The sequence below is a fragment of the Emydura macquarii genome, unplaced genomic scaffold (genome assembly GCF_026122565.2).
Source record: "Emydura macquarii macquarii isolate MOO-44397 ecotype Brisbane River unplaced genomic scaffold, CSIRO-AGI_Emac_v2 contig_2531, whole genome shotgun sequence".
Taxonomy (NCBI): Eukaryota; Metazoa; Chordata; order Testudines; family Chelidae; genus Emydura; species Emydura macquarii.
The window spans coordinates 1,502,362-1,516,408 of record NW_027132668.1 but is presented as its reverse complement, the minus strand read 5'-3'; the positions used below and the strand labels follow the sequence as shown (position 1 = coordinate 1,516,408).

Here is a 14,047-nt window from a genome sequence, read left to right as displayed (position 1 = left end):
GACCAGGCCTTAGACATTGAATGCCGGCATGGCACCAACAATAATGCCGGCACCAACAGCTGATAGGGCACTGCCATGGGCACCAACTGTACCATCAGTACCAGCACAACAGATTGAAACCACACCAATGACATCTTTAAAGAAAAAGGAAAAAACACATCAGTCCCAGGAAACAGACAGGGTACTAACATCATCACCACAGTCACCATATCTTGACTCTGATGTGTCCCCAGTGCACTTTGCACATGATGAGGTGTTCTTCCCAATAGCCTGCTCTCCAGACATCGACAGTGGGAGTGAAAAAGGTGAATTCTGTCCACACTCTTCACCTACTAAGACAATTGCTGAAGCTCCCAGACATACACCACACCATGATCGCCATGCCTATCCACCATGATAGGCCACCTGGACCACCGTGGTTTGGGCCACCCACGCCCTATCACAGGAGATAGCCGAGTGGGGTGCTTGGTCAAGCTACAATAGGGCTTTCAGTAAACTACCCAGCCCCTACACACATAGGTCCAGATCTTATGCAATGTCTGCTCCATCTGTGGCTGACCAACACTAGGGACAAGAGACAAGGGAGAAGAAAATGTTGAGCAAGATACATTACCTCCTGCACATGACTCCTCATTGTCACCAGATAAGACAATAATGCCCGCACCACCAACCAATGCAGATGACTTTAAACAGTTTCACAAAGTGTTTAAAAGAGTGGCTGAAGATCTCGAGATCCCTTAGAAGTTTCAGAATCCCACCATAAACTACCACCACTTCTTTGAAAATAGCACTGCCTGTTGACGATGCCCTGATGGAACCTGCCAACAATATTTGGTGAACACTGGCAACTATTCCACCTACTTGTAAAAGGGCAGATAAAAAATATTACGTCCTGGCCAAGGGGATGGTCTTTGGTCATTGATGTAGTAAACCAGAGAAGCAAACAAACTACATACAAAGCAATATTTCATGACAAGGATTGGAGGAGGTTGCTAGGGAGGAAAGTATATTCATTCACTACACTACAGCTAAGAGTAGCCAATTATGCAGCTTAGCTGGCAAATTATGACTATAATAACTATTCAAAGATGACTGAATAACGACTTACCAGATAACAAAAAAGAACAATTCAAATCAATTATAAATGAGGGACAACTGATTGCAAGAACAGCCCTCCAAGCTTCTCTCGATGTAGCTAACACGGCTGCCAGGACAACAGCAACTGCGATCATTATGCGCAGGGCTTCTTGGCTCCACTCCACAGGCCTTCCCAAAGAGTTGCAGGCAAAGATAGAAGATCTTCCATTCGATAAAGCCAAGTTCTTTGCGAAAAAGATGGATGAGGTACTGTACACAATGAAGGATTCGAGAGCCACATTACGTACACTGGGAATCAACACTCCTGCAACAAAAAGAAAGCAATTCAGATATGAACCTTAGCAGCGGAGGTACCAACAATATGCACACCAGAGGTAGTACAATACACAAAGAAACAAAGATAAAGAAGACATTGACAGCCTCAGCAAACATAGTCGACCTCCCATTCAACATCAAATAAGCAACAGTTTTGAAGTATTGGTCAATAGTCTGAGCAACCTCCCACATCATCCATTGCCAACAACAGCGTTCACAAAGTTTGATTTTTCACCTACAATCTTTTCAACAACAATGGTCAAAAATTACATCAGACAAATTGGTATTGGAAATCATCAATTTGGGATATACCATCCTCTTTAAATCCATCCCTCCCATCCAACCCTCTTTCCTGTCCCTTTTCAGGGATCTATCTCACATGCAAATTTTACAGCATTAAGTGAACCATCTCCTGCATATAGGAGCTATAGAGCACGTCCCACAGAAATACATAGGGAAGGGTTTCTACTCCCACTACTTTTTGGTTCAAAAGAAGAACAGAGCTGGAGACCTATATTGGATCTTTGAAAACTAAACAAGTTTGTAAGGCGACAAAAATTCAAGATTGTTACGCTTGAACTATCCATAATACCGGCACTGGAATGGGGACTGGTTATCTGCCCTTGACCTTCAAGACGCTTATATCCACATTACAGTCCATCCGGCACACAGGCACTTTCTCAGATTCACATTGGCACACAATCACTACCAATAAAAGGTACTACTATTCAGCCTCTCCACAGCACCATGAGTTTTTTCAAAGGTGCTAGTTGTAGTAGCAGCACATCTGTGCAGGGAGGGCATCACAATGTTTCCCTACCTAGATGACTGCCTACTAAGGGTACACACTCAAGAAATGGCCACACAAAATACACAATGATCAGTATCAATTTTACAGAAGCTAGGTCTCACGATAAATGTTGAAAAGTCCACTTTGACTCCAACACAACACCTGGAATTCATAGGAGCAGATCTCAATTCAATAACAGCCAGGGCATCATTGCCACCAAAAAGATTCAAGTACATAGTAGATCTTATTCTCTTGATAAGACACATGCCAACATTATCGGCTTGCACAGCCCTCCAATTACTAGGTCACAGGCGGCCACGACCTTTGTCATTAAATATGCAAGACTTCACATGAGAGTCCTACAAGGATGGCTCTCAATTGCCTACAAACCGCATAAACATGCCCTGAACAGAATTCTAACCATGCCACACAAACTCAGGGAGTCATTATTATGGTGGATCCAAGCCAACAATATGTTGACCGGCATCCCATTCACACAACAACCGCCATCTATCATGATTATGCATCCCTAATAGGCTGGGGAGTGCACCTACAAAGCCATGCAGTACAAGGTCAATGGTCCAAAACCTAAAAGAGTTTGCACATAAACATTCTAGAGCTTCGAGTGGTCCAAAATGCATGTAGTCATTTTCTCCCATTCACACAAAACAAAACGATAAAGGTAATGACAGACAACATCACGTGCAAGTTTTACATAAACTGACAGGGAGGAGCGAGATCCCAATCACTATGCACTGAGGCAATAAAACTCTGGATGTGTTGCATCAACCACAACATCAACATAGCAGCAGCATACTTACTAGGATGCCAAAACACCACTGCAGATGTCTTCAGCAGGAAATTTGGGCAAGATTATGAGTGGGAGATGAACAATATGATCCTGAAAAACATATTTCAACAATGGGGACAACTGATGATGGACCTTTTCTCAACTATGGAAAATCACAAATGGCCCTGATTCTGCTCAAGGGCAGGAATAGGAAGGGGATCGATGGGGGACGCATTTCTTATCAACTGGAGTGAACATCTCCTTTACGCATTCCCACCCATTCCCCTAATGCCCAGGGTCATACAGAAATTATGCAGGGACAGGGCAACAATGATAATGATTGCCCCCACATGGCCCAGGCAAACTTGGTACTCCTACCTGCTTCAAATGTCCAGGCTTCCACGAATCATTCTTCTGCTCCACAAAGATCTCCTTTTGCAGAGCAACGGACAGATTTTTCATCTGGACCTACACAAACTCCACCTGACAGCATGGTTCCTAAGTGGTTAGACAGAGAAGAACTAGGATGCTCAGAACAAGATAAACACATCCTATTAAATAGCAGAAAACCAACCAAAAGACAAACTTACATTCGAAAATGGAACAGGTTCTTGGCCTGGTGTGCACCGACACATATCACTGCCATGACAGCTCCCATTCCATCCCTCCTTGAATATATCCTAGAATTAAAAAAGTCAGGTCTGTCTATTAGTGCGCTAAAGGTCAATCTAGCATCAATTACTGTCTTCCATGATAAAATAAATGATAAAACAGTATTCATACACCCAATGGTGAAACGGTTCATGTCAGATTTACAAAGGTATGCCCCACTGTTCAGAACCCCACAATACCGTGGGACCTAAAACTGGTACTAAAGACCATAACCAAAAGTCCATTTGAACCTTTAGCTACATGTTCGCTTCTACACAGATCAATGAAAGTATCCTTCCTAGTAGCCATCACAACAGCTAGACATGTAGGAGAGATTGGAATGCTAACGGCCCATCCACCATCCACAGTTTTCCACAGAGACGCTCAGACCTCATCCAGGATTCCTCCCCAAAATGGTATCAGGCTTTCATATAAACCAGCAGATTTATTTACCAACCTTCTACCCTCAACTTCATAACTACACACAGGAGGCCATACTGCACACTCTAGATGTAAGATGGGCCATAGCCTTCTACCTAGACAGAACAAAATCATTCAGAAGGTCAGAAAAACTCTGTTTCAGTGGTGGAGCACACAAAAGGAAAATCAATATCTACTCAGACTATCAAAGTGGATATCAGGGCGCATTCATTCATGCTATCAACTTAACAACTTACAAGCTCCTTCCGGGACAGACACATTCAACTAGAGCAATGTCCGCTTCTATAGCATTCCTTAACAACGTCCCTGTCACAGATATATGTAAGGCAGCTTCATGGACCTCGACACATACTTTAACAAAACATTATGCCATTGATTGCGCATCCAGAGGAAATGCTGCCATAGGACTGTCAGTACTGTCAACTGTCCAACCAAAGACTCCGAAGTTCCTCCTGCTGAAAAAGGGGCACTGCTCTAGTCATCTAAAGTGGACGCCCAGGGACAGCACTCGAAGAAGAAGAGAAGGTTACATACCTGGTGCAGTAACTGGGGTTCTTCGAGATGTGTGTCCCTGGGGGTGCTCCACTACCCACCCTCCTCCCCTCTACTTTGGAGTTTTTAGTGCATTACTCCTTGGTAGAGAAGGAACTGAGAGGGTCAGGTCACTGGCGCCAAGGGTGTCACAAGACGGGAGCTGCGTGTGCGCGACCTGGACGAATACTGCTGAAAAATCTCCGATCAAGAGATGGGAGGATGCGCCAACACCTAAACTGGAGCACCCCCAGGGACAAACATCTTGAAGAATTTCAGTTACTGCACCAGGTGAGTAACCTTCTCTTTTGCCGAAGATGAGGGGGCATTCAAACTGGGGAAAAGGTTCTCAGTGATTGTTTGTGGTATTGACACAGGTAGATAGGAACAAAATTTCAAATTTTGCCACCATTTTCCAAAGGTGGGGGCCATAGAAGCCGATATCTCCCTCCTGAGAGTAAGCAAGGATGCTAGGGTTCATCTCCTCCATGCAAACAGCTTCAAACCAGGTCCCTATGCTGCTCACCTGTGTGCTGCTTTGGTCCCTGCACAAGTGATAGCTGATTCGTGCAGGAAAATTTCCTAAAGTAGGGAAAAAAGCAAAGCAGCTCTGCTGAGGAATCTCTGGCAGAGGATTGGCGAGTACCTCCAGGAAAGTTTCCTAGAGATCTCTTTGGAAGATAATCTCAGTGTTCATTAACATACTTTTCTGCTGCACTGCCTAGCTGCTCAGGGGAATGGGAAGCACATGCAAACACAGCTACTCTTGTGTATTCCTGTCCCTTCAATCAGCTGTATAATGCAACAAAGCAAAGGACAGCTGTACCTCATGTAACTGAGCAGCATCAGCTCAAAAAAATCACCCAAACTCCCCTCTCATGCATCCTGCATGCCACAGCTAGAGGGTTGGGATTGGCTTAAACTCTCCTGGGTAGAGAAGAAGTCCTGCTCCACATCGTCCTCTAACTCAACCTCCTCATCCACTTCTTTGTCGGGGTTGACTCTGGTTTCTGCTGCCTCTGGACCTGCAGAGGTATCCACGGGTTTCTTAACGGTGGAGATGAGATTGCCGCTGAGGATGGCTTCCAGCTCATTATAGAAGTGGCAGGTCTTTGGCTCTGCACTAGAGTGATGGTTTGACTCCCTATCCTTTTGATACCCCTGCCGCAGCCCCTTGATTTTTGCACAGCACTGCAGCATGTCCCATTTATACTCTTTTCCACCATTAAATGAGAGAGCTGACTGTAGGTATCATAGTTTCTTTGATTGGAGCAGAGCTGGGACTGCACAGCCTCCTTTCCCCAAATTCTGATCAGCTCCAGAAGCTCCGGTGTGCTTCAAGCGGGAGAGCGTTTTGTGTGTGGCGCCGCCATGGTCAGCTGGGAGGATGAGATGTGAGCTCTCTACGCCAACCAAGCAGGAATTGAATTTCAAAAATTCCTGGGACTTTAGAGGGGGAGGGGCAGATGGCTGAAGGGCAACAGAGTTCAAATTGATGTCCAGAAGGTCAGTATCGGCATTGTGGGACACGTCTTGGAGGCCATTTACTGCAACATAACCAAGCGAGGTGTCTACACTTATGCTTTGTCGCTGAAAGTTTGATGCAAAAAGCTCTATGCGCCTTATTGAGGTGGTTTTATTTTGTCGCAAAATCAGCGGAGTTGAGTTGGCGGCGGGAGTGTGTGTGTGATTGCAGTGTGTACTCCAGCCTTTTGTCGCAAAAAGCTGACTTTGGTCAACAAAAGTCTTTAATGTAGACTAGGCCTTAAAGCACTACAGCTGCAACTGCACTGCTCTACTGCTTCCATGTAGACTCTAGCTAGGCTGATGGGAGAGGTTCTCTTGTTGGCATAGGTAATCCACTTCCTCGCATGGTAGTAGCTAGGTCGATGGAAGAATTCCTCTGTCAACTTAATGCTGTCTACACAGAAGCATATGCTTCTTAGGTAGGGTTGCCAACCATCCAGGATTGTCCTGGAGTTTCCAGGAAATAAAGATTAATCTTTAATTAAATATAATGTTATGTGATGAAACCTCCAGAAATACGTCCAACCAAAATTAGCAACCCTGGGGTGTGTGGATTTTTCATATCCACAAGAGATTTAGCTATGTTGATGTAAGTTCCCAGTGTAGACTAGCCCTCAGCTAACTTTGTTCAGGCAGGTGGTGCTCGTATACTGACAGAAAAACCTTGTCCACCAGAGTAGGCTGCAGCTACGCTACAGGGCTATGCTGGCACAACTGTGCTGACGTAGCTAAACTGGTATTGTCTCTATAGTGAAGACATATCCTAAGTAGATAAGCTGCTGCATTTTGCCCTGGTATGAGTTATTTCAGGGTGTGTGGCTTTCTGCCTACATGTAACGCGTTGCAGTAAGCAAGTCTTGAGGTCACAAATGTATGGATCCACCACTGTGAGATCTGTGTCCGGTTGGACAGCCCTAATGCAGGCTTCTGGCCAGCCATAAGTGGAAGTGCACTTTTTACATAGCTATGACTATGCTCCAAATCACTGAGGAGTCCAAAAGGACCCAAAGCTATGGAAGTTCTTCAAATGCTTCCCTCTTCCTGTCAGTATTACCTTACCTCTCTTGCCTATGATCAGCTTCAGCTAGCCAATCAGGGAGAGAGCTGGGAGATGGTGTTGTTTACAGCGGATGTAGAACAGGCAGAGCTGCATATTTTCTGCACATTCCTGTCATTTCAATCTGTGTTGTCAAACCAGCTTCCTCAATGAGTTCATATAAATGTTGAGTAGAATGGAGGGTAGGGCTGGACCTTGTGGGACACCACAGATGCATTACGAAGTTGAAGACCCAGTTCCTACTCTAAACAATTCACAATCTAAATTGACAACAAACGGTGGGGGGAAAGGGATGGGACATGCAACCAAAGTGATCAAGGTGATGAAAAGTGCCCCTTTAATTATATACACATTTGTAGTTCTTTTGTATGTTTGTTTCAACGGAATTGCATCCACTTACGCGAATAGTGAATTTGGCACAGGAAGTTGAGAAAACTTAATCACTCACCTTTGCATTTTAAAATGGCCTGTTTTTGCTTTTATTTTTGTAATGATTCTGGGGATTTTTTTAAATTAAGATCTGAGAGTTCAACCCATTTAGAAAACCAATGAATTAAAAAGACAGGTGTCTGAGTGGCAAGAGGGGGAGAGGTTTTTTTTTAACAAAAAAAAAAATACTATTATTACATAAACTGTTGTCAGTCCCAATCTGACAACCTAGCCTGTTAGAGATCATTTTCATACTAAAGACCTATAAAGCTGACTGTTTTTAAAATTGCCTTTTATATTGTGTATTCTACTACAGTGGTGATGGCTCCAGTTGTGAGGATGCAGCAAATTATGAGAGCAACAGCTACAGAAAAGGAACAGTGAGTATCAAATAAGTGGATTTACTACAAAACAGAGATGAATGTTGTTTAATGAGCTAAAACTGTTACATGTTATGTCTCAGTGAAATGCAGCCTGCCTATAAACCCTTTAAAGTAGTATGTCTTTGTTCATAGTTTTAACTGGTTAACTTTTTTTTGCTTACTTACTGATTAAATATTTTTCGTAACCTCGCTGTCTGTCCCCAGTTATTAGCTAGGCTTAGGGCTAGTCTACAGCTGCACCACGGTAGCATGTCTGGTGAAGACGCTCTATGCTGAAAAGAGAGCTGTTGCCCGTCGGCATAATAAATCCATCTCCGTGAGAGGTGGTAGCTAAGTCGGCGGGAGAAGCTCTTCCTCTAACATAGCGCTCTCCACACCGGCGCTTAGGCCGGTGTAAATTAAGTTGCTCAGGGCAGTCACTTATTCACCCCTCTTGTTATTCTTCTAAATGAAATAAACAGCAGGATCTTATTCAGGGGGAACAAGGCAATATGCCACGTTTATTGTGAATACAGAGATTCCAAAAAGCAATTGCCTACACACACACACAGTTCTGCAGGAGGGATATAATTACCAGCCTCTGTGTTGCTCGAGCCGAGTTGCTGGCCAGGTGGATTGGGCACAAGGATGGAGCCAGGCTCTGTCAGTCGCGACATGATGCTCCTTGGAATTTGCAGAACGAACCCCAAGTTTCCATTTCTTCGCTCCATTTTTATAGGCGCCAGTCCCCATGTAAGTCTATGGATTTTGCCATGTCATTCTGCCTCTGCGTTTGATGTGATTATTAATCATTCTTGATGTTGCAGACATGACAGCTTTCTGTTATCCTTCCGTTCCTGTTTTCACTTTGTCTTGTTCCTGTCCTTGGGTGTTAAATCCTCTGTGTTCCAGGGTTATCTTGGTCCCCATTCTTCGGCCATCCGGGTTGTAAAAAGTACTTTAAACAAAGCATCTTTCCTCCCTCCTGGTGCCATGGAGATTTAGGGCTGCTGCCTCTCCATCTCCTTATCTTTTACAAACTCAAACTGAATTCACTCCTTAGTCACAACTAACTTTTTACTTCTAACAAAATATTCTCAAATTCACTAATTGGGATCACATATCTACCGAATACTACATTCTAATAATCAAAGGAACTACAATCTTACAAAGAAAACAGATGCCAGGGTAAAATTAACCATCAATATGAATTCCACTGCCATTAACAGAGGCCTATTTACAACGGATGTTCCTTGATTTACACAACAAATGCGTTCTTGATAGGCACCAGACACTTACATGTTATAGCAAAAGGGCCTCAGAATGTTCCCAAAGAAACAACGCTCCAATGTATTACAGAATGTTAAAGCAGGATGTTTCCCATGCGTTTATAAACACAATTGCAGCCCTAGAAACCCAGGACACCAACATGTTTAAGTGACAGCAAAATAGACAGCAGGATGTTAAGCTATCACTGTTGGTCTCATTTGTTAGATCTCAGTGTGCTAGGCCTCAGATAGCTGTTGCTCTCAGATATCAAACTATTGCTTTCAGCCAACACTCTGAGCGACGCAAGTTATACCAAAGTAAGTGGTAGTGTAGACCTGGCCTTAGTGTGGATGCTGTGGCTGACAGAGCCCAGGTTTGTATTTGTGGGTGTCAGTGGGACATGACCTTGTCTGTGCAGGCCCACACTTGTAGAATTCATTTCCACAAAGCATCAGGCTGCTGAGCCAGCATCAGTATAGTTCAATGGGACTGCATTGGCATGACAAGAATTCACGTATTGCCAAAGGATTTAAAAAAAAAAAAAAAAGGCCCTTTCCACCGCAAAGGTCTGATGTGAAGCTCACTTGTTTGTGCAGCCATTTCTCAAATAACAGTGTTGAGAGTTGTCTGGACATTGGAATTCTTCAAAGTCAGCCAACAGGATGTGACCTATATAAGAACCCTGATTACAGGGTATATGCAATGATAGTTGATGCAACTATGCAATGATAGTTGATGAAAAATGTGCAGACACAGGAGTACATTATATCCAGCAGCCTCTATAGCAGAACCAGATATACTTATTTAGAGTGTCATAATTATGAACTTTGTGTTAGAGGGTATGTCTGGGCTCAAGGTTAACCCTCCTTGCATCTACACTACATTTGTGGTAACCCAGGACTCGCATACATTGTCCCAGGACCCTGCAAGGCTGGAGGGTCCAAGCTCGAGTCAAATCTGGACCCCGGGTCCAAACCCTATTACTTTGCAGTGTAGCCACAACCCTGCTTGACTCAGGTCCTGGGAGTCATCCAGAACTATCCCACAATTCCTTAGTTTTCTGTATCCCAACAATCCGCAATCCACTCTGTTGAAAACGGAAGGCCCCACCCCGACCCCCTTGGCAAATGGCAGCAGCGTAGGTCAGCATTAACCTATTTTGTTCCGATCACCAATCTGCAAGCACGCTATCAGAGAGCCTCCTGGGTGTGCAATGGAGAGCAAACAGATCAAAGCAAAGCGAGCTGCTTCCTGGTAACATGAAGGGTGGGCAGTACATTTTTCTCACAGAGCGCTACAGTCCTAGGGTAGAGTGGCCACATTTTGTGGTGGTGAGGGGAAGCAGTAGGCACTCGGATATGGTTACTTTGATTCAGGTCTGCACACTGCAGTGTGGACGCCAGAGCCCTAGATTTCAGCACAGGTTAGAAAAGTCTTAATGTGGGGTTTAAATACAATATAGATGCTCAAGCCCAGGGTCCCCTAATACAGGTCAGCTGACTAGAGTCCCACTAACCCTAGGCTTACATTACAGTGTAGAAGTATCCATATAAAAATGAAATACGATACACATCACTAAATATATGCATTCTGTATAAAGAAATGTTTATTCTTTAGCCTTTGGATTTATAGCCAGCCCACCCATGTTCCTTTTACCCACCCCTACCTTCCAGTAAATAGGTGTCAGAGTTTCAGGTTTAGCTGCCTCTAGCCATCACCTATCTGTGGTGGACAGTCTGTGCTTTTTACCATCCAGACCAGAGTTTTAAGGTTGCAGTTCCCTTGCAATCTACTGTGCTTATCCCAGCAGTCTGGGATTTGTGCAGTGCTTGCCTTCTCCCAGGGGCTCTGATAGAGTTTACCAGTGATCAGCCAGCTTTCACAGAGCACAGTACGTTTATTTAGGACAAAAACATTACAGAGAAAATGTATCATAAATGAATAAACAGTCTACACGCATGCTAAGCTTACCAGGTATTACCCATCTTCTACATGCAGACCCTGAGGGTTTCAAAATCCTTCAAACCCTTCTGGCAGGGCTTTGCCCTCTAGGTTAAAGTCTCATGTCTGTTCATCGATCGAGTCAGGGGTCCCTCCTGAGTTTGCTTAGGACTCAGGCTGCCTCCTTATCCAATTCTCCATTCTTTGCCTGCTGGGCCTCTTGAAGCTGGTCAAAACCTGCATATGTAATTCCCCCCACGGGGTGGTATTTCTGTATAGTTGTTTATGTGTCCAGGGATTTTCATTAATTACCCCCTATCACCTCACCAGACTTCTCCCCATCTCCAAAGCATGCATTGCCGCACTTCATCTTTTGCAAGGAGGTTTATTTCCTTAACAAGGATTAGCAAACAAACAGAAAACCGTCTTTTAACTCAATCTGTGGCTTCAGGGCCACCCCTCTCAGCAGTCTCTGGCACTCCCACTCCTGGCAGCTTTCTAGCCTTAACCAGCTCTGGTCTCTTCTTGGAGCAACAGCCCCCGGGCTACTTCCCTCAGCTCCTGGCCTCTAGCTTCAGGAACCCAACTCGGGAGCTAGCTCCACTCCAGTGTGAGCCTTTCCTCCCCAGGACACAACCTGTCTCAGTCAATCTCTCCTAGTTGCCCACTAGCAACCCTTTGTAGACACAGACATAGCCCAGCCTTCTTTAACTGGCTGGATTGGACTCATTTTTTCTGGTCCAGGGGAACTGGGCTTAGTCTATCCACAGGAACCAGCTACCTTGTGACACCCTCCAGTGATTTAAGTTCCTGCAGGAAGCTCAGTAACCTTCCCCCATGGAGCCAGAATTGAATCCCTCGCTCACAGAGAAACACATAACATTTATAGATATTATAATCTATAACGAGCCCATGTGCCTGTATTATCTGGCACATCTCAATCAAATAGTCGTTGAAGCTTCCGCACTGTGACACTCTCCAGGGGTCCCCAGGGTTGGGAGGCAGCTCACCGCCACCTGCCCTTAGCATGAATCAGTCTTGTATGTGCCTGCTGTGGATCAGCTCCCTTAAACCAACAGCCTCTGGCAGCACAAGCAGTTCCTACCTCCCAGGCCTCCGCCAGCCTTTCTCACTCTGCACAGGTAGCAACAGGCACCACCAACCCTCTGATTTGGTCCCATTAACCTGTTTGAGTTTGACTTCCACCTCAGATGTGGTAATTTCTACTTCCGTATTCTCATTTCCATTAGCCACCCTGCCACTACCCCATAGCTCCTCATTAGCTTCATTAAAAATGGAGGCAAAGTATTCATTTAGTTGTTGGGCCATGCCTAGATTATCTTTAATCTCCTCCCCATCCTCCATGCTTAGTGGTCCCACTTCTTCTTTCCTTGTTTTCTTTTTATTTATATGGCTATAGAACCTTTTACTATTGGGTTTGATTTCCTTTGCAAGGTCCAGCTCTGCTTGGCTTTTGGCAGTTCTCACTTTTTCCCTACAATTTCTGATCTCCGAGAGGTAGCTTTCCTTGCTGTTCCATCCCACCTTCCATTCCTTGTAAGCTTTCTGATTTCTCTTAATAACCTATTTGAGATGGTTGCTCATCTAGCTTTGTCTGCAACCCTTCCCTACGATTTTTCCCCTTCCTTGGGATGCAGGCTTGAGGTAGCTTCTGCAACTTTGACAAAGTAATTCCAAGCCTCCTCCACATTCAGATCCTTGAGTTGTTCAGTCCAGTCCACTTTCCCAACTAATTCCCTTAATTTTTTAAGGTTTGCCCTTTTGATCAAGGACCATGCTGTAGACCTATTTTTGTTTATTCTTCCATTTAGTATAAACTGAATTAATTCAGGTCATTTGAAGCAAGATTGTCCCCTACAAGCAGTTCTTCTATGAAGTCGTCATTACTCACCAATACTAAATCTAAAATGGCATCACCTCTTTTTGGTTTGGTGACTATTTGGTGAAGAAATCTGTCAGCTATCACACCCAGGAATATCTGTGCCCTACCATTATTAGTACCACTTGTCCTCCAATCTATATCTGGGAAATTAAAGTCTATCACAATTCCCAGTAGTACTGATTTCATTAAAAATATTAGAGGACTCTATCCATATCCAGATCGGATCCTGGGGTCCATAATAGATCCCAAGCTTTTGCACACTGGAACCATAGCTTTCTTCCCCAAAGTGATTTTTGACCCAAAGAGATTCTGTTTTATCCATTCCATCAATTTCTTTACAGTCTACTCTGTTATTAATATAGAACACTACTCCATCACCTTTACCTTTGATATTTTGTCTTTCCTAAACAGCACATACCCATCAATACCTGTACTCCAGTCATGACTACTATTCTACCATGTTTCTGTTATCTCTTATCATATCTGGTTTCACTTCCTGCACCAGTAGCTCTAGTTCCTCCATTTTGTTACCCAAGCTCCTTTCATTGATGTACAGACATTTTAGTAGTTTCTGCTTGGTTTTACCCAGATTCCTCATCTGATTAGGTATAGTTGTTATACTGCCAGTATCATCTACCTGACTGTTAGTGTCATTGGTATTGGGACTGTCTTTCCTCTTGAGTCCATTCTCCTACTTCTGTTGTTCCTTTTTCCATTACTGTATCCTCTCTTATTGAGTTTCCTCCCACTCAATATTACAATCAGGTGTGGAGGTTACACGAACATCTCACAACTGTCTCGCCCAGATCCCTAATTTGAAAGTTTTTTTAATCAGTTGTGCCAACCTCCATCCCAGAAGTCTATTTCCCTCCCTACTCAGGTGGAGTACATCCCATGAGAATAGTCCTCTGTCCATGAATGCTTCCCAGTGGTCAAGCATCCC

The 14,047-nt window shown here is 44.2% G+C and overlaps 1 protein-coding gene across 3 annotated transcripts in view; it reads left to right on the top strand.

Annotated features, from left to right (window-relative positions):
- The window catches only part of RFX8 (regulatory factor X8), a 60,967-nt gene that overhangs the window by 17,813 nt on the left and 29,107 nt on the right, over positions 1-14,047 (top strand). For all 3 annotated transcript variants that reach the window (XM_067563518.1, XM_067563515.1, XM_067563516.1), the window contains exon 5: positions 7,946-8,009. In XM_067563518.1, coding sequence (XP_067419619.1) covers positions 7,946-8,009 — 64 coding nt within the window. The remainder of the gene's footprint in view (positions 1-7,945; positions 8,010-14,047) is intronic.